This window comes from Xenopus tropicalis, chromosome 4 (assembly GCF_000004195.4).
Source record: "Xenopus tropicalis strain Nigerian chromosome 4, UCB_Xtro_10.0, whole genome shotgun sequence".
NCBI lineage: Eukaryota > Metazoa > Chordata > Amphibia > Anura > Pipidae > Xenopus > Xenopus tropicalis.
In genome coordinates this window covers 17,285,556-17,304,071 of record NC_030680.2, presented here as the reverse complement: position 1 = coordinate 17,304,071, position 18,516 = coordinate 17,285,556, and the positions used below count along the sequence as shown (strand labels likewise).

Here is an 18,516-nt window from a genome sequence, read left to right as displayed (position 1 = left end):
TAGTAGTGCACTAAGCACCAACCACACATTCACATAATTTTTTTTTATTTGTGTTTTTTTACTTTGCTACTGTAATTTATAGAGCCCAGTGCTATTAGTCTAGCTGTGTTGGGGACTGGTGTGCTGCTCCTAGTAGTTCACCCCCAGCACCAACCAGAGATCACTTTTTTTATTATTAATTTTTTTTTTTAAATTTAAGTTACTGTTCTTTAACGTGTCCAGTGCTGTTTGCTGTTATTCATAGTAGTGCACCAAACACGTTACACATAGTAGTGACATTGCATTGCAATAAAATCACCTGAGCGATGTTTTTCCACCAGCAATAATATATTCTGTATCCACTACTGCGGCGTTTTGTCTTTGCGTGTGAACCGGCCGTAACCTTTACACGACTTGATTGGCATGTAGACGGTGGACATTTTAAAGCAGTTTATTACACAAGTTTAGAAATGTAGTGTGATTTCTGCCCTTTACAGCACAAAACGCAACGCTGTGTCAACAACGTATTTTTCAGAGAAATTTTTGCCCTTGATCCCCCTCCTGCATGCCACTGTCCAGGTCGTGGCACCCTTTAAACAACTTTAAAATCAGTTTTCTGGCCAGAAATGGCTTTTCTAGGTTTTAAAGTTCGCCTTCCCATTGAAGTCTATGGGGTTCGCAAAAGTTCGCACTTTTTGGCGGAAGTTCGCGAACGGGTTCGCGAACTTTTTTTGTGAGGTTCGGTACATCTCTAATGATGTTGCCACCGCCATGCTTCACTGTGGGTATGGTGTTCTTTTGGTGATGTGCAGTATTGTTTTTGCACCAAACATATTTTTTGGAATTATGGCCAAAAAGTTCAACCTTGGTTTCATCAGACCATAACACCTTTTCCCACATACTTTTGGGAGACTTCAGATGTGTTTTTGGAAAATGTAGCCTAGCTTGGATGTTTTTCTTTGTAAGAAAAGGCTTTCGCCTTGCCACTCTACCCCATAGCCCAGACATATGAAGAATACGGGAGATTGTTGTCACATGTACCACACAGCCCGTACTTGCCAGATATTCCTGCAGCTCCTTTAATGTTGCTGTAGGCCTCTTGGTAGCCTCCGTGACCAGTTTTCTTCTCGTCTTTTCATCAATTTTGGAGGGACGTCCAGTTCTTGGTAATGTCACTGTTGTGCCATATTTTCTCCACTTGATGATGACTGTCTTCACTGTGTTCCATGGTATATCTAATGCCTTGGGAATTCTTTTGTACCCTTCTCCTTACTAATATCTTTTAACAATGAGATCCCTCTGATGCTTTGGAAGCTCTCTGTGGACCATGGCTTTTGCTGTGGGATGCGACTAAAAAAATGTCTGGAAAGGCCAACTAGAGCAGCTGAACTTTATTTGGGGTTAATCTGAGGCACTTTAAATGAGTGCAGGTGTATGCTGACTCCTATTTATCATGATTTTGAATGTGATTGCTTAATTCTGAAAGTTTTTTTGGTTTTCTTCCCTCCACCTAAAAGATTTCAGTTTGTTTTTCAATTGAGTAGTACAGTTTATAGGTCACATTAAAGGTGGAAAAAGTTCTGAATGATTTTTGTACAGCACAGGAACCTGACTTTTTACCAGGGGTATGTAGACTTTTTATATCCACTGTATGTTTTGCCATTTTCCCCAACTGATAACATTGACATTAAGCATCATTTTCACTGGCTAGGTGGCAACCTTATGCTCTGCCCACTCACATTGTATTGTTTGCAGCACTAAAGGGGAACTCCACCCAAAAACTTTTTGCATAAAAACAAAATGTGATTCTCAGTAGCTTTCCACTGTAAATTCATTTACAGCTCTCCCCATCCTTAACTGCACCAGTGTTCCCCCCAGTTACTGCCCTGTTTTTGTTCCTGTTGAAAAAAAAAAAGCAGAGCAGCATGTTACGCCAGGAACATATATTAAAAATTCCCATGTATAAGAACCCTAGGATTGGGCCCCAGCTTTTTGCTCCCCCCTTAGCTCTGAATCCAGTCCCAGATGCAGTAAAGGGTATAATTAAATGCTAACAAACAGTAAATGTAATTAGCCAATGTGATAAGATTGCAAACAGAATGCAACGCTCATTTTCTCTCTGCGCAGCCAAATTTTTCTGCATAAACACTTTTCTGTGGTTTAGGAATCAATTCTATAGAAAAAGCAGCACTTCTCAGCCTGAGAGAAAACACTGCTCCAAAGTAGGCAGCCCAAAGGGAATATAAATCCAATATAAAAGACTAAACAACGTTCCAATATCCCTTTCAATAGTTATTTTGCTATTGCCATTGAAAGTAGTGCCTGTCTGTCCTTTTCTCTGTTCTGCACTGCTGGTTCAGACTTTTGATAATAATGTAGCAGAATCCAGCTGACTTGGCTGGGAGAGATCTGTCTTCTGCTATATAGCTTGAGCAGTCATAACCAGGAAGGTTGTTCTAATAGAATGTATATTTAAAAGCTACTTTCAGTTATATATTTTTTATTTTTGGGTTTCCATTCCCTTTTATTACAGAAGCAGCACGATTGTCCAATAAGAATTCTGCCCCAGGATTATGACAGTTAGGATTTCTGCCTTTACCTGCTTTAGAAACTGAACATAGGGCAGGTAGATAATATATGGGGAGAATGTTTGCTTTATAAAAGGTAACCAGTAAAGGCTACCTGCTGAACAGGGACGCTGCTGGCCAAATGGGTGCCGTAAGCAGAAATTTACTTTTGTGCTCCCTCCCCCAAATATTACGGAAGTGACCCCAATAGAAAGTGCCCCCATACACAGTGCCCCAATTGCCCCCAAGTGCCCCCAATAGAAAGTGCCCCATACACAGTGCCCCAATTGCCCCCATAAACAGTGCCCCCAATAGAAAAAGCCCCCATACACAGTGCCCCCAATAGAAAGTGCCCCCATACACAGTGCCCCAATTGCCCCCATAAACAGTGCCCCCAATAGAAAGTGCCCCCATACACAGTGCCCTAATTGCCCCCATAAACAGTGTCCCCAATAGAAAGTGCCCCCATACACAGTGCCCCAATTGCCCCCATAAACAGTGCCCCCAATAGAAAAAGCCCCCATACACAGTGCCCCCAATAGAAAGTGCCCCCATACACAGTGCCCCAATTGCCCCCATAAACAGTGCCCCCAATAGAAAGTGCCCCCATACACAGTGCCCTAATTGCCCCATAAACAGTGCCCTCAATAGAAAGTGCCCCCATACACAGTGCCCCAATTTCCCCATAAACAGTGCCCCCAATAGAAAGTGCCCCAATTGCCCCCATAAACAGTGCCCCCATACACAGTGCCCCAATTTCCCCCATAAACAGTGCCCCCAATTGCCCCCATAAACAGTAACTCCCATAGACAGTAGCCCCCACACACAGTGCCCCCAATTGCCCCCATAGAAAGTACCCCCAACATACCAAGTCTTCGTCAGCAGCTCCTTCTCTCTTATGCCGCGGCAACAGGCACTGCTATAAGGTTGCGCCTCGTCGCTGACGTGTGACGTCATACGCACGGGCGCAACCTTATAAAAGAGCCTGTCGCTGCCGCATAACAGAGAAGGAGCTGCTGACGAAGACTTGGTATGTTGGTGCGCAGAGTGCACACTCTGCATAGGGAGCGGCGGTACTGCTGCTGAATGTTTGCTACTGACTAGTTGCATGCTATTTTTATATCTGGGGGAGGATTACTTTTTATAAACACTTTTCTGCCCCAGGAATAGGGGTGTATTTAGGTCTGGTGCTGCCCCAGGCACCGCACCTAAATACGGCCCTATGTCATGCATGTGGCGTCACTTCCACAGAGCCCATCACCCCCTCACCCCCAGCTCTGTCACTCCCAAAACCTACTGCCCCAGGCACAGACCTTTGGGTGCCTTAGTATAAATACACCCCTGCCCAGGAACAGAAACTGGCAACACACTGTATTATGATATAAATCATTTGCATTGCCTATGGCGAGTATGCGAGTATGTGAAGGCGTGTAAATGTAGATGCAGTTTGTTTCCCTGCAGCACAGGGAGCAGCAACTCAGAGTCATAATTTCATTTTTCAACTTACCAGCTAACAGTGCCCAATTGCCCACAGGGCCGGATTTGTAATCCCGCCGCCCCAAGGCCGCCCCTGTCCGGCTCGCTCCATGCATGCGCGAACGCACGATCGGCACCCCCCCGCGCATGCAGGAACGCAAGATTGGCACCCCCCGCGCATGCACGAACGCAAAATCGGCACCCCCCCCATCGTGCGATCGGCGGCATGCCACCCCTAAATTTGTGCCGCCCTAGGCCCGGGCCTTTGTGGCCTCTCCGCAAATCCGGGCCTGATTGCCCAGTAAAGTTTCCAGCCCAACCCCTAACCTTCCATTGAGAGCACAATTCAGAGGTCCGCTTTTAATGAATCCCCTCTTGCATGGGGAAGGTAATATCTATGAGAATAATAATCTTCTCAAACTGACATTTTTGCAGATAATGCAGCATTGCCATAGCAACTAAAAGGTGGTGACCCCAAGCACCGTCACATATCAGAGAAATGTGTTTTCTTGTAAAAAGCAAAGCCCAGCCACATTGATTTGCACGCTCGGCCAGCCTCTCCTCCGTCAGGGTCTTACATATGCAGTATTGTGGTTTTACACTGCGTCCTACTAGGGAGGCCTCACAGGCAAATACACATGGGAGATGGGCATATATTTAGGCCAGCCATCTCTTTAAAACACTGTATAGCAATAGAAAGTGACACATGGCTTGGCCCCTGGAGTTCCCATGTTCCTGTGCTCCAATCCCACTAGGATGGCGGGGAACTAAAGATCAGGGTCAGTGGGAGAGACATTTGCAAGCAATCGCAGCTTGAAGGTAACACTTTCCCTTCAAATGTGAGAAAATACAAGGAAAATGCATTTCTACTTCTCATTCGCCTAGTGGTTCATGCCATGTGTTGTTATGGGCCGTGGCGCATACGCAGAGGTCAGAGAAGCGGGAATGGCCCCGTGGGGGAGCCATGGGTAGCACTTGACTCACAGTTGTTGCCAGTTTCTTTTTTATGCATACAATAGAATGGAAGCTGCCATAGTGCTTGCCTTAGCCCTTTTATGGAATAAAACACTATACACATTATTAATGTCTGTACTGCACTATCTTTATTCACGTTTAACAGCACACTAATATTCTGTTCCCCTGCTTACCCCCTACGTAACTGGCAGCCCACTGGCCACATCCGATCCACAGACATAACTTTTGTGATATTCCTTAGGCCAACTGTAATGTTCTTGATGGCCAGTAATTTTGAGCTGTGGAGCTACGATTGAAAACCACAAAATGAGGGAGAATAAGGGGCACTGGACTTGGCTGAATAAAGGGGTGGGGGTAGGAAAGAATGATGATATTTAATAGCCATATGGGAGACATGGCCCCTTTACGAAAGAAGTTTTTAAGGGGCCTGGCACAACAATGGCAGAACTTTCCCTAGGTACTGTGGCCCTAAAAGCATGTTGGTGTTGTGTGTACTGTAATGCTCATTGGATTGTAAGCTCTGATGGGGCAAGGACTGTGATTGTTTACAGGAGAACTAAAGCTTAACAAAAAATTAGACTAGAAATGCTACACCTTATGTTTTGGGCTTCTGTACCCCTAAAACCACCACAAGCCTTTAGCAGCCCTTCCTCCAAAGATGCCCCCGGTAACTCCCCATCTTCTTTTTCTGCTAATTCACATTCTCTGAGCTGCTGGGACTTACCTGAGTTTAGGGGAACGCTCACAATATACTGTATATTTGGAGATTCGGGTGGTGGCCTAACAAGAGCCAAGATGGCGGTGCAGAACCTCTGGGCTGGTACATTAAGTTCATTACATAAAATACAACATTCCTAGACATATTGAATTTTAGGCTTTAGTTCTCCTTTGAACATTTTCTTCCTAATAACTGCAAAATATACTGAGCTAAATGAATTTGAACAATAACACTTCTGTACAACAATAGATGCTGCTGGGATGGGTTTCATATAAACAATAAGGATTGGGTTTCATTAGATTTCCGTTAATCAGCGCCTAAAGCTTATTTAGTCCCCTCCCAAGGAAGAGCCTCTAATGATACAAATTCCTCCCATGTTTTTGCCTTTCTCTAATCTCTGGTTTGTGTCAGTGATCAGTCTGCAAAAATCAATATCTTGCAATTTTCTGAGATGTCTTTAGGGTCTTTGGGAAAGAAATATTTACCCTCGTGAGACTGCAGTGCGGGCAGTTAATTAACCCTTTTGTAATCACAGAGCTCTAGCATTCATCAGCCGCCCCATGATTTACAAAGCCCGGCGCAGCCAACACTGATTCACCATTTCCATTGCAAAAGGGTTCAGTAACGCATTTCGCGGCTAAGCACCGGTGAGCCATGCCTCTCCCATGGACTGAGACATCACTGCTGGATTATTTTGGCACTGCAGGGAATTTATACGACCTTGCATTATTTTCTCTGGGATAGTTTGCCTTTAAGACTTTTAGTGTCATCAAGGGGATGGTTGGGCTGTAATGTGGGCAGTTGGGCATAAACAGGTGTGGCACAGGCACCCGAATTTGGCTCTCGAAAGGCAGACATCTCTGTGCATTGCACAGTTTTGGATTTTAACCCATGTTTTTATCACATGAAAAGGGGGATTTTTTAAATGTGATTTTTTTGCTGAAATGCAGTTTCCAACTGTTTCCAGAGTCACCAAAAAAGAAGAGATTGATAGGGTTCTCGACTGCAGAGCACAGAATACATATACTGGTTGCTGCATGCTTGCCTGCACTCGACCCAGACCCTTAGTGAAACCCAGTTTTTCAGCACAGTCCTGCCTGATCCACAGGCTGGGTCCAAGTGCTTCTCAACCAAAAAAGCATTATCTGAGCAGCACTATTATATTAGGTTTATGTCCCCTTTAAAGTTGGAGTGGGACTTAAGGTGGCCAAACACAGGAATATTTGCCAAAGAAGCAGATCTTCTCCTGATATGTGATATTGAGCTTATTCGATCGTTTGGCCCTAGGGCCAAACAATTGAATTACAATGGTGGGCATAGGCGCTGATGGAAAATCAAGCCTGCCTGATCGAGATCTGGCCAATTAAAGGCCAGAAGTCAGTCGGGTAGTCCCGTCGGGGCCCCATACACGGGCAGATAAGCTGATCAGTCTGAAGGACCTGCCTGTATAGGGCCACCTTTAGATTATTTGAGATTTCATGAAGAATAAAACCCAGTGGGTTAAGTAACTCATGTTCTCTATCTGTGTGCCATGGGGCAAACATAGGCGGATTGTGGAGACTGTGAATCTTATAGGTCTTACAAATGAGGAGGAACATAGGGATCATCTTCATTCTCTAGTTGCCCTTGTTTTACAGCCCTGACTGCACCTGTCATGGGGGTAATATTAGCCTGCCGTGCCCTATCCTTTCCCCCTGGACTTACGTGTCATTTTCAAACAGTGCTGCCTTTACCCCCTATGCCTGTTCTCTCTATTATTACATTTTTTAAGGGATTCATTATCCAGAAACCTGTTATCCAGAAAGAAATGAATTATGGGTAGGCCATCTCCCATAGACGCCATTTTAATAAAATAATTTACATTTTTAAAAATGACTTCTTTTTCTTTGTAATAGTGATGAGGGAATGTTTTCACCAGGCATGGATTTGCAGCAAAATTCTGCATTTCAAAATTCACAGAGACAAAAAAGTTGCCGCAAAAAAAACAAAACACCCATTGACTAATGCATTTGGAGCAAGAAAAAAAGTTGCACGTAGAAACCAGCACATGCGTGTCGCCTATTGACTGCAATGTGTTTTGCAAATTTTTCACAATTTTGCTAATTTTTCTGCAGTTTCATGAATTGTTTTGCGAAGCAAAGCAGGAAAGATTTGCTCAATACTACTCTGTAATAATAAAACAGTACCTGTACTTGATCCCAACTAAGATATAATTACCCCTTATTGGGGGCAGAACAGCCCTATTGGGTTTATTTAATGGTTAAATGATTCCCTTTTCTCTGTAATAATAAAACAGTACCTGTACTTGATCCCAACTAAGATATAATTACCCCTTATTGGGGGCAGAACAGCCCTATTGGGTTTATTTAATGGTTAAATGATTCCCTTTTCTCTGTTATAATAAAACAGTACCTTGTATGTGATCCCAACTAAGGTATATTTAATCCTTATTGGGGACAAAACAATCCAAAATATAGACTGTACCCATAGGTTGCACTGACGTGTCCTGTATCTCCTGGCGTCAGCAAAACGCAGCATTCTCAGCCATTGCTCACAATCCAATCACTGTCACATATTTTACCCCAGTGACTGGCAATCCATATTAATGGAGTTTTTCATTTTCTAACTTGGATGGGGTTTAGGGTGATTTACTTAGTATCATCATGCAGGGCTCATCCATGATGCAGAGAGCATGTAATGTATAAGCCTAAATGCTCACCCAAGCGGCATTGGAATGCTTTTGCCATTAGCAATGCGGCTTTGAGCCTGGAGGGTGGCATTAACACAACATGGTCGTTAAAGGGGAAGTAAACATTACTTAAATGCTTTCAAAGTAGGCAGCCAGATACAACAATATTCTTCAGTGGGAATTATTCTCACCAGTGCAACTGCTATCCAGTGGCTCCATATAAACCCACCCCCCCCCATCAAAAACCTACCCCCTTCCAGCGCCCCTTGAATAGAGGAAGCAGACCCGCCCCCTGTAGCCAAAGCGCCTGCTTTCTCTATACTTCTGCCACTTCTTCCACCTTTTGTTATTACACTGTAATCAAACATCAGAAGGGCAGATATGATACTTATGTGCCACAGTATGGCGGCAAGCACTAGAAGCCCCCCTGGTGTGGAGGGACACAGTTCTCCATAGGGTGCTATGATATTTCCCCTATCTATGGTCGGATTGGGTCGGCAGGGCAGGAAAATGGGTGGGGTACATGGAGAAATTGGCAGGGTTTAGGCTGGTATGTACTTAAGGAGTAATTCTTTAGCGGTCAGGGTCAGGGAAGGGAAGGTTATGCTGGCCTTAGCTGGTCATTTACCAACTGGGCCAGTCCAATACTGGCTGGGTGGTAACCCTAATAGCTGCCTGCCAAGGATCCGAGGCCCCCATTTTGCCATGGTTGTAAGAGGGCCAGAGGGAGGATATACAAGGTGGAGCAAGAGGATGTGAGGAGTTTATGAGGGGGGTGGGGGGAGTTTGTGATGGGGTAGGGGTGTTGGGCCCAGGTGCCAGCCTGAACCCTTCAGTCTAACACTACCCTTATCCAGAGATCATTCTCACACCAGTTTTATTGTGATAGGCGTCCTATAAGGATAATGGCATATGGGGTGATTTAGGGCACTTGGAGTTTCCCAATTTTAATCACCCCAACAAACTAGCTCCAGAAATATCTATAGAAAGCTTGCTCCATCTGTAATGAATTACAGCCCCTGCAGTTTGCCTGGGACCCTTTCAAATGAAAGAGCCCTGATAGGATATGGATACCTCTTCCTGTATGAGCTCTGTTCCCATTCTGGATCAGTCATACATAGGGAGACTAAACTTAATATCTGCAGGATCAATACAACTATGAAGAGATCAGGCAGGAGCAGAGGAAAGAAATACACAGATAGCTGCAGGGAGGCGATTCATCATTTCTGACAGAGAAGGAAAGACGTGGGATCTGAGCAGCTTATTGTGCAGCAACATCAGAGCATCTGTGTGTGTGGGAAATAGACATGGCTGCAGGTATTGGGGTGAAGGGAGAGAATCTGTTATCATTATTAGTAACATGTATTTCTATAGCGCCAACATATTCAGCAGCACTGTACAGTAGATAAAAAGATATGGTAAATTTGTCTTTCCTTCCCCATCAACCGCACCGTGGCCCTGTGAGCTATTCGCATTAGCATCGTTAATAATTGTAACAGAGAAATATTAGTAGGATTTAAAAACACGATTATGACTAAAAAAATATTAAAAAATATTCACATTTGCATTTTACATCCTTATTTCTGGTTTCATAAAATTAGCAGTTTTTTACTCCTAATATCATGACTTTGGTACAGTAGCGCCCTCTGCAGTTTTTTCTGGATAGGGGCCAGACAGTAAAGTAAAAGCTTGATTTACTGAGGCAGGAACCCCCAGACACCTCCCTGTTGCTATGTGGGACCAAAGCAGTTCAGCTGAGTTAAGAGATATCTGGTTTTTCTTTCTCTGTAACCTTCTTGAACCATAAGCAACTTTGCAAGATACATTCACGTCAATGGTTTTAAATCAATTTGTAAATGTAAATCCTACTGAAAGCCGTGTCTGTTCTTAACATTCTTTGCACTGGTGGTCCAGACTTTTGAAACAATGTAGCAGAAGGCAGCTGATAAACAGACCGATGTGAAAGCATTCAAGGCTGACCTTATATTGCTTCAAGAGCCAGAACCAGCAGTGCAGATAGGGACAGAAAGTCCTGCTTTCATTTACAAATATAACTAAAAATAACACTTGAAAATATCTGTTGGCCAATGGTGGAGAGTTGCTTCTTGTACTGAACCAATTTTTGAACCTGACCTGGACCTGAAGCCCACATCTATACCTGAATCTATATATACCCTTATCTGAAAATCATACCCATGGGGTATCCGCTGGTACCCGACCCGCTGCAGAACCATAGCTTAGAATGCCATATGTCTAATTTACCAGATTCCCTACAGGGAAAATCTTTTCTGAATTATATGATGCAGTTTAAAAGATGCAACAGAATTGCACAGTGAGGCAAATGGAAGTGTGAAATGGTCTTCAAGGGCAATAAAGTACACAGACTAAAATATAGCAGCAATAAAGCACATGGGATGCAATAAGGCAATGATGTGTATAACAAGTCAAGGATAAAATAGAACCAGAAGTTTTAAAGATGCAGTGGCCCTTAGAATTGCTTTGATGTTACGGTTATTGTTTTAGTACCTGCGAGGGACTCTTCAATCTGTAATTTAGAGGATCCCCTTTCTCACTATAAAGGTCAACTAAACCAGTTTTAATTCAAGTGTTAAGCTGTTATATAAAAAGGTCAGGAGTTTCGCTGTCATATAACTGGCAAAGAAGGACTTAAACTTAGTCAGTCTACTGTGTTTGATAGGGTTATGCCTAAATATGAGGGCAGTTTGCCATTGGCCAGTATCTTATATTAGCCAATCAATAGTTAGGTTTCACTTTCCATTTTGACATTTAGCTATTTTCTGTATATATAATATATATATACTTATATATAAGTTTTCTATGCTTTCAGATATTATCCTTGCTTATCTGTAACTGCAATGCGAGTGCTGATGTAAATAAAGGAAACACAAATCGTGCAAACTGTCTATACAAGGCCAAGGGAATAAAGAGGCAAAAACTGCAAAAGCCCTTGGCAGACCTGCTTCTGTTGCTTATCTAGCTATTTCTGCTACTCAGGGTCGGACTGGGCCGGCGGGACACCTGGAAAAAACCCAGTGGGCCCTGCAGACCCAGGCCCGCTTCCTTCAAGATGCGTGGGCTTTGCACCCCAACCCTGATAATAAAACAAAAGAGGTCCGGTATGCAATGCAATGTGACGTGTGCGCAGGGGGAGTGGTTTTTAGCTGGTTGGGACAAGAGTGGGGGCCCCCAAGGTGGCAGTCACCCCAGTCCGACACTGCTGCTACTTCTTTTTTGTATAACTTGAGGCATAGTGATAAGTGATGTACTAAAGTATAAAAAAGGGCACTGCATTGCCCGATTCTTTGGAAAGGACTTTCAGTGCTTTGTCCAACTATATCGTTTACTGCCATAAACTACGAGAAAGATTTACAGCTGCCTGCGGGTCTGGACTGGGGTTTGAACTAGGCCCTGGCATTTCAAGTACACAGGAGCCCAAACTGCCCCCACCAACCCAATAAATAGTGACTGTCTATGGCATCTTACAGCAGCCCCTCTGGCATTTGCCAGAACCCACAGATTGCCAGTCCGGGCTGCCTGGTCCTTGCCTACAAGTGATAGCAGCCACTTCCCCTGTATACATCAATTATACAGATTCCACACAAATACTGATTGATACATGAGCCCTGCCCATTAGAGGTTACAGTCTCAAAGTGAAAATTGAACTGCTCTTTGCAATATTTGCACAATTTTTGTTGTTGCATGTATGTAGCACCTTGGTCCTGGAGGAACGTTGTTTCATTTCACTGTGCACTGAACTGGAAATGGTTGGAATGACAAAAAAAGCCTATTTGACTTAGGTATAAGACACAATGTAGGGATGTATTACTGTATCAGCCATAGCTCCTACTAATGCCATGTTACTCTGCCTTTGTTATATTTACATGTATAGGACTTGTGAATGCTCAGATCCTCTGGAAGCCGGTGGTAGAGTGATCTTTGTAAAAATGAATATTTATGGACCCCTAAGCCGGCAGTATACAGTCTCCATGTTCTGAGACCACACTTCCAGCACTGCCACGTTACTTGTGCTCTATAATTTATTATTGAACCACTTTTGAAGAGCTTTTTAAGCATTTTACATTGTATTTGGAGAAAGGAGCGCAGAACAAATAACCCCAAATGGCCTTTAGTTGTCTTTAATTTATAGAAAACTAAGAAATCCTGTGCAAAGGGCCAAATTTACCATAGAGGCACTTGAGGGCCCATGGCAGCTTTAGGGGGTGCCACTGAGTGCCTATGGTAAGTTTAAAAATGAAGGGGGAAAAAAATCACCCCTGACAGGGCAGGATACTTGCTGGCTAAATTCTGCGGTGGAGCTGGGGAGTGGTACCTTAATTTCCATGATTGGTACAGACACAGGGTTGAGGGGTTGGACTGAGGTCGGGTGTCTAGGTTGGTACCAGACCTAAATATACGGTAGGTCTCTGTGCATAAAAGTGTGGAACAGGACAGGAATAGACAATCTTCAGTGCTTTTTCTACAGCAGAAATGCATGCCCCAAGTGGGGCATGGGGCTGCCGCTGGGGAACCATGGTGCTACCCCCACCTTGAACATAGAGGTAATTTAGGGTTCCCAGTAACTTGCACCCCAATTGTTACCATGTGCATTGCAGTTGTTTTATGTGGATTTTGAGCTGTTTAATATGTAATGAGGATCAGGGGAGTGCATATGCACAGGGCATTTCACTGTTGGGACCCCTTCCTCCTTTTGGCAGGGTTCACTGCCCAGGGGGTCCAGATAACAGGTGGGCTATTGGGGGTGGGACCTGCCATTTTAGTAGCAGGGGCCCAATGATTACTTATGGCTGTTGAGTTTTGTTTTCTCCTTTACATTGTTAAGCCTTTTTATCCCAATAATAACTGCCCAGAATCCCATCGGGTCACACTTTGCTGTGAATTCTCTGTTATAAAAAAAAAAATATCCAAGCAGAATATCCAAGGCTATTGTGATACTAATATCTACAGTTAGTATTAGTGGCTGTATATAGTTTATGTATGTGAGTGTATAGATTGGTAGGTGTGGGTTGTGTGTGCTGGGGTTACTTGGATGGGTTGAACTTGATGGACTCTGGTCTTTTTTCAATCTTATGTAACTATAAAGATCTCATCAAGTGTGACTGCTGCCTCCTCCAGGGCAGGACAGAGTCGTAGCTTCTCCCAAACAAGCACAAATGTGACTAGAACTTTTTTTTAAAGTGTCTTTCCCCAAACCCCTTTACTAAACATGTATATATTGTGGTCCGGTCCCTAGCAGTGTCCCCTTTGAGACATTTCCCTGTGCTGTAAATACCTCTAGATAGGGAATAATTTATGGTACCCTGATTAACACTTTATTTTTGTGCAAACTAAAACATATGCATAACCCACGTTAATAACATAAAACTGCTGTGACAGTAATATTGTGTTATTTAGAATAGATAAAACCGAATACAAGCCATTTTTTTCTAACGACCTTATCCCTTCAATTTGTCCAATAAAAGGACACTGGATAGTGCCTGCAAGCTTATTTTATTTATGAGTAGCTGAGCAGACCCAGACAGCTGTCCCTCTGGTTCTTGTAAAGGTAAGATATGAGGGTGACAACCCAAGCAGCGCCCCCTGCAGGCAGCACACAGTCCCATTTACTAATGGTTTCATTGTAAGCAGACAGATTGCCGGCGGCTCGTTACATTAATGACATATGAAGCACAATGCTACTGTAGATGGGCATTTTTCTGCTGTTGTATTGCAGATCAGGTATCTAAATGCGACAGTCATTTCCGCTCGCCATCTGGCCGCACTGCACTGCGCCTGTGTTCCCGCAGACTTGGCTTTTAGCATTGTGTTATTCGTCTGGAAAAGCCACGGATCCTTGGCAGCGAGCAGCTGCTTCTCTCGGAAACATTGACACAGTTCTGTATTCCAAGCCAAATCCAATATGTTATGGTGATTTTATTGTTGGATTACATGAGTATTGTGAGTTTTGCACTTTGTTTGTCTGAGTCTGTAAGCCTACTGATCCTACCGCTGGTGCTACAATAGTCACATAATCTGTTCTGAGTACCTTAGTGCCCTGAATGTGCCAGGGCTGTGTATAAAATATGGAGATGCTGTAAAGGAAACATCTCTGTAAGCAGCCCAGTACTAACCTGCTTGGACCATTTTTGCAGGGAAGAATGAAAGATTATATTCTTTAAGAACCACTAGAGCTCAGAAATTCATTTGTTGAATATTCCCTTTACAACGCTTCCTCTCTTTCCAATAGACCATCGAGAGCTGTGGTCCTCAAACCTTCATAGGTACCTACCACATTGTAGGCCATAGTGCCATCATATAATTCCAACTTCTCAATGTATTTCATTTGGGTCAAGAGATAGTGCTCCCACCAAACCCTCCAGCTCCATCTCCAACTACATCATTTTCCAAGAACCGATACTCTTGAAATGTAGTTTTTCAGCAGGGTTGGTGGCTTCCATTTTTGTCCATATCACTTCCAGTGTCTGCCTCCCCAGTGTGATGGCTGACCAGTTAGTCAGGACCAGATTGGCTTCCAGTTCACAAGCTTCTGCTTGGTGACAATTGCCAAGGAGACACTGGATGTGACACAAGCAAACATGGCTCCTTCTAACCCTGTTCTGCATTTATAAATATGATGTAGCTGGAGAATGGGCCCCCATACCTCTATTTAGAACTACCCTGAATGCAAGAGCTAGAACACTAGGGGGAGAAAAATCATAAGGATCAGTTGAAAGAATTTTGGAAGCAAATTCCATTGTATTTTACCCACAATGCCCTCCCCAATTGCATCCGTTGTGTCAAAGAAAATGTGACTGTCACTTCTGACACTCACCATTAAAATGGCACTAGCATGTGATTCTTTTGGTGTAGTCTGCTGCACCTATGCACCTGGAATTACCGGCGCATTCAGGGTGGTGGTAGCTAGTTCTTTAGTGCCAATAGGTGAACTTGAACACAATTCAGCAGAGGAGGCAGGACAGACGCAATGGCACTTAGTGCAACTATATGAAAGTGCAGGGAGCACGTTTGGATCCATTTACTTTTAATGAATGGTGTCAATAAGTGCTACATTTGTTTCTTCTTCTATGAAAGAAAAGCATCACGCCATAATTCCCCTTCATCATCAGTGTTGGCAGTCAAATACTGCAATGTGCAATCAACTGGGTTTAAGTGGTATGACTTGGAAACTTTGTAACTAACCTTGTGTAGCCTTTTATGATTTGAAGCCCATTTTGGTCTTTTCTCATCAGGCCTCGTGGCAGAAATGCTCTTGGTTCAACCTATGTATGGGCCGATTCTCAATTTCATGAGAATGTGTCTCTTAATTCAGTTCCAAATTTTCTCATAAACGTCAATGATGTTTTAAGTGGAAAACCATGAGATTTTATGAAATGGAATCTGGTTTTACAAGGGGTTATGATGGGTGCTTTAGTCAGTGGCCCCATGGCAGAGGGGGCCCCAATAAATGTCAAGTGCAATTTGTGGGTTGCAAATGAGGGGTTTGGGTGGGATCATAGGCGGGGTTTTGACAACATGGGGTGTCTGGGGCATAGTCATGAGTATTTGGGGCATTTTTTTCCCATTCGGACCTCTTTCTTTTTGTTGGCAGGGACCTACTCCCAGGGCCCAGGTTACAAATAGGTTAATAATTTGGGTCCCTTTGGAGGGAGAACCGTGCTAATAGTACTAGGGTTCACCGGACACATTTTTATTTTTTTTCAGCTATTGGGCCAGGTTCAGTTCAATTAAAAAACATATCTCCTAATTCAGTTCAGAATTTCTTATAGACTTCTATTGAGTTTTCATGTAATAAACCATGGGATATGTTTTTCTCATTGAATTGCATTTGTCCCATTATGTGGTACATTTGTTTCAACATATGAGGGTCATCTTTTTACTCCTCCCAGGCGTCATGAGATATAGTTCTTGAAACTGATAATACAGTATATACTGTATGTAAACTGCGGTTAAAACCCATAGGACTGTAATCCATCTACCTGTATCCTAGCGTTTAATTCCTCTCCCGGGGTAAATGATCAATATCTTAATTCATAGACACAGTACTTACTACTTCCCAACCAAATGCACTATAAATTTTGCAGAGTTTGACAAGGAGGTGGCATATATTTATCACTTGTATACGCTTGGGAATGAGTAACCAGGAAAGTGGTTCCAGTGCATTAACTCTAAGGAGAGGGGTTGTAAACCCAACTTATACTGTAAAAACTATTTTAGTTTGGTACCTGGGAAAACCTCAGATTTATTATAAGAAATTGCACTCTTCCATTGTATCTTCACCCTAACTCACCAAAGACTCACAGTTACACCCTAGCCTAGCCAGGAAAACGTAATTTGGGCACTTAGTGTTGGAGGGACTGGCACATGAAAATGGGGTTCTTCCTGTATTAACTTGCCCAGTTGTGCCCGTGTATGGTTTGCGTATCTCTTCTAACCATTTAGCCTTATGAAGTATTCCATTTATATTTCTGAGTAACCTTAGAATGGTTGAAGGCGAGAATTAATAATGTAGGGGGCGCTAGTAGAAGCAATTCGTACGTGGGTACATAAAAGCAATAAAGTCCAAGTCTGTATACCCAGATTCATGGACTAAGTACCTTGGCACACTTACATTGTCCTTGATGGATCTCTATTTTTATATTGTATTTACTCTTCATTGTATTTAAAGTTCAATGGATACTATTATTTTCAACTTTTTGGGAGGGGCATCTGTGTGTTCTTCTGCCTATGTATACAAATAAAGAAAGCATATCCATATATATACATATTTTTTCGTAATTACAGATTCGACACAGCAACCAGACCAAAGTATGGCTCCAACGGAATCACCCACGTGGACTTCACAAGGAACGAAGTCTTCCTTTACAGACAGTGGTGTTCTTGATACAATAGGAAAAGTGCTGGAGAACAGCACCTTGTACAATATATTTTTATTGCTATCCAGCAAGAATACAAAGAACTATATCACCCCAGCCTCAGTTGTGCAGGAAAATGTATCTGTGCTATCGGGGGAGTATAATTCTTCTGTTGAACTGTCAACAGTGTCTACATCTCAATTTTCTGATCAAGGAGACACTAACTCAGGTCAAAATAATACCAGCATATTAACCTATTTGTTTCCATTTTATTCGTCGACTCCCACCCAGTCTCCTTTCTCATCCCACTCAATATCACCTACTGTTTTGAAGGAAAATCCTGCTTCAAGTAACTTGGGTGATTTTCCTTCTTCATCATTTCCATCTCCATTGCCATTACTGTCAACATCATTGTCATCATCTCCACGTTTCACTGCAGGCTTTTCTGATGATACAATGTCTACCACTACTGTGCCTTATACAAATAGAGTAACTTTGGGAAGCACTTCCAAAATGACCAGCCCTGGGTCTGCTGCAACAGGTAGCCTTCTGCTTATGCCCAACACCAGCATTTTTGATGTATTCAGAGATCTTCTGTCATCTGAAGGAACCACAACAGCACAGACTCCTTCTTCTGTTGCTTCTGAAGGACTGCTCACAAGAATCACAACAATCAGGCAAGGTGAAAGCAATATTCAAACTGAACTTTCCAGTGCAGCCGCTACTTTACTGCAACATACCAATGCGACTGAACTGCCGAACACTTTATCTGCTGAAAATTCTACTAGTCAGCATTTTATGGTATTGGAAAGTTTGTTTTCTACAATAAAAGACCAGAGCATTAGACCAAATGATATATTAACAACAACTGATGTTTCTTTGAATACCGGAGATGGTATTTTGTCAGTATCTACTGATTCACTAAGCACCAGCCATCTTGAATATAACCAGACACAAACCTCTTCTTTAATTCTTACAGGTTCAACGGTGCCTACTAATGAGTTAATATCAAAGAGAACCAATGTAACAGACATTACAGAGGAGGCCTTAACATCTTCTAAGGCAACAACAGAAATGAATATGAATAGACCTTACACTGATTTATCACCGTCCACTTTGTCTTTTACAGCAGATACCCATGTTTTATCTCCTACTGATCATGCTCCTACAGTGATTAATTCTTCCGATGAAAGCGCTCACATGGAATCTCCATCAACTACT

The 18,516-nt window shown here is 43.0% G+C and overlaps 1 protein-coding gene across 1 annotated transcript in view; it reads left to right on the top strand.

Moving 5' to 3' along the window:
• Nucleotides 1-18,516, top strand: part of kiaa1549l (KIAA1549-like) — a 91,470-nt gene that overhangs the window by 14,780 nt on the left and 58,174 nt on the right. Inside the window, exon 2 of the mRNA XM_018093290.2 lies at nucleotides 17,225-17,524. Coding sequence (XP_017948779.1) covers nucleotides 17,225-17,524 — 300 coding nt within the window. The remainder of the gene's footprint in view (nucleotides 1-17,224; nucleotides 17,525-18,516) is intronic.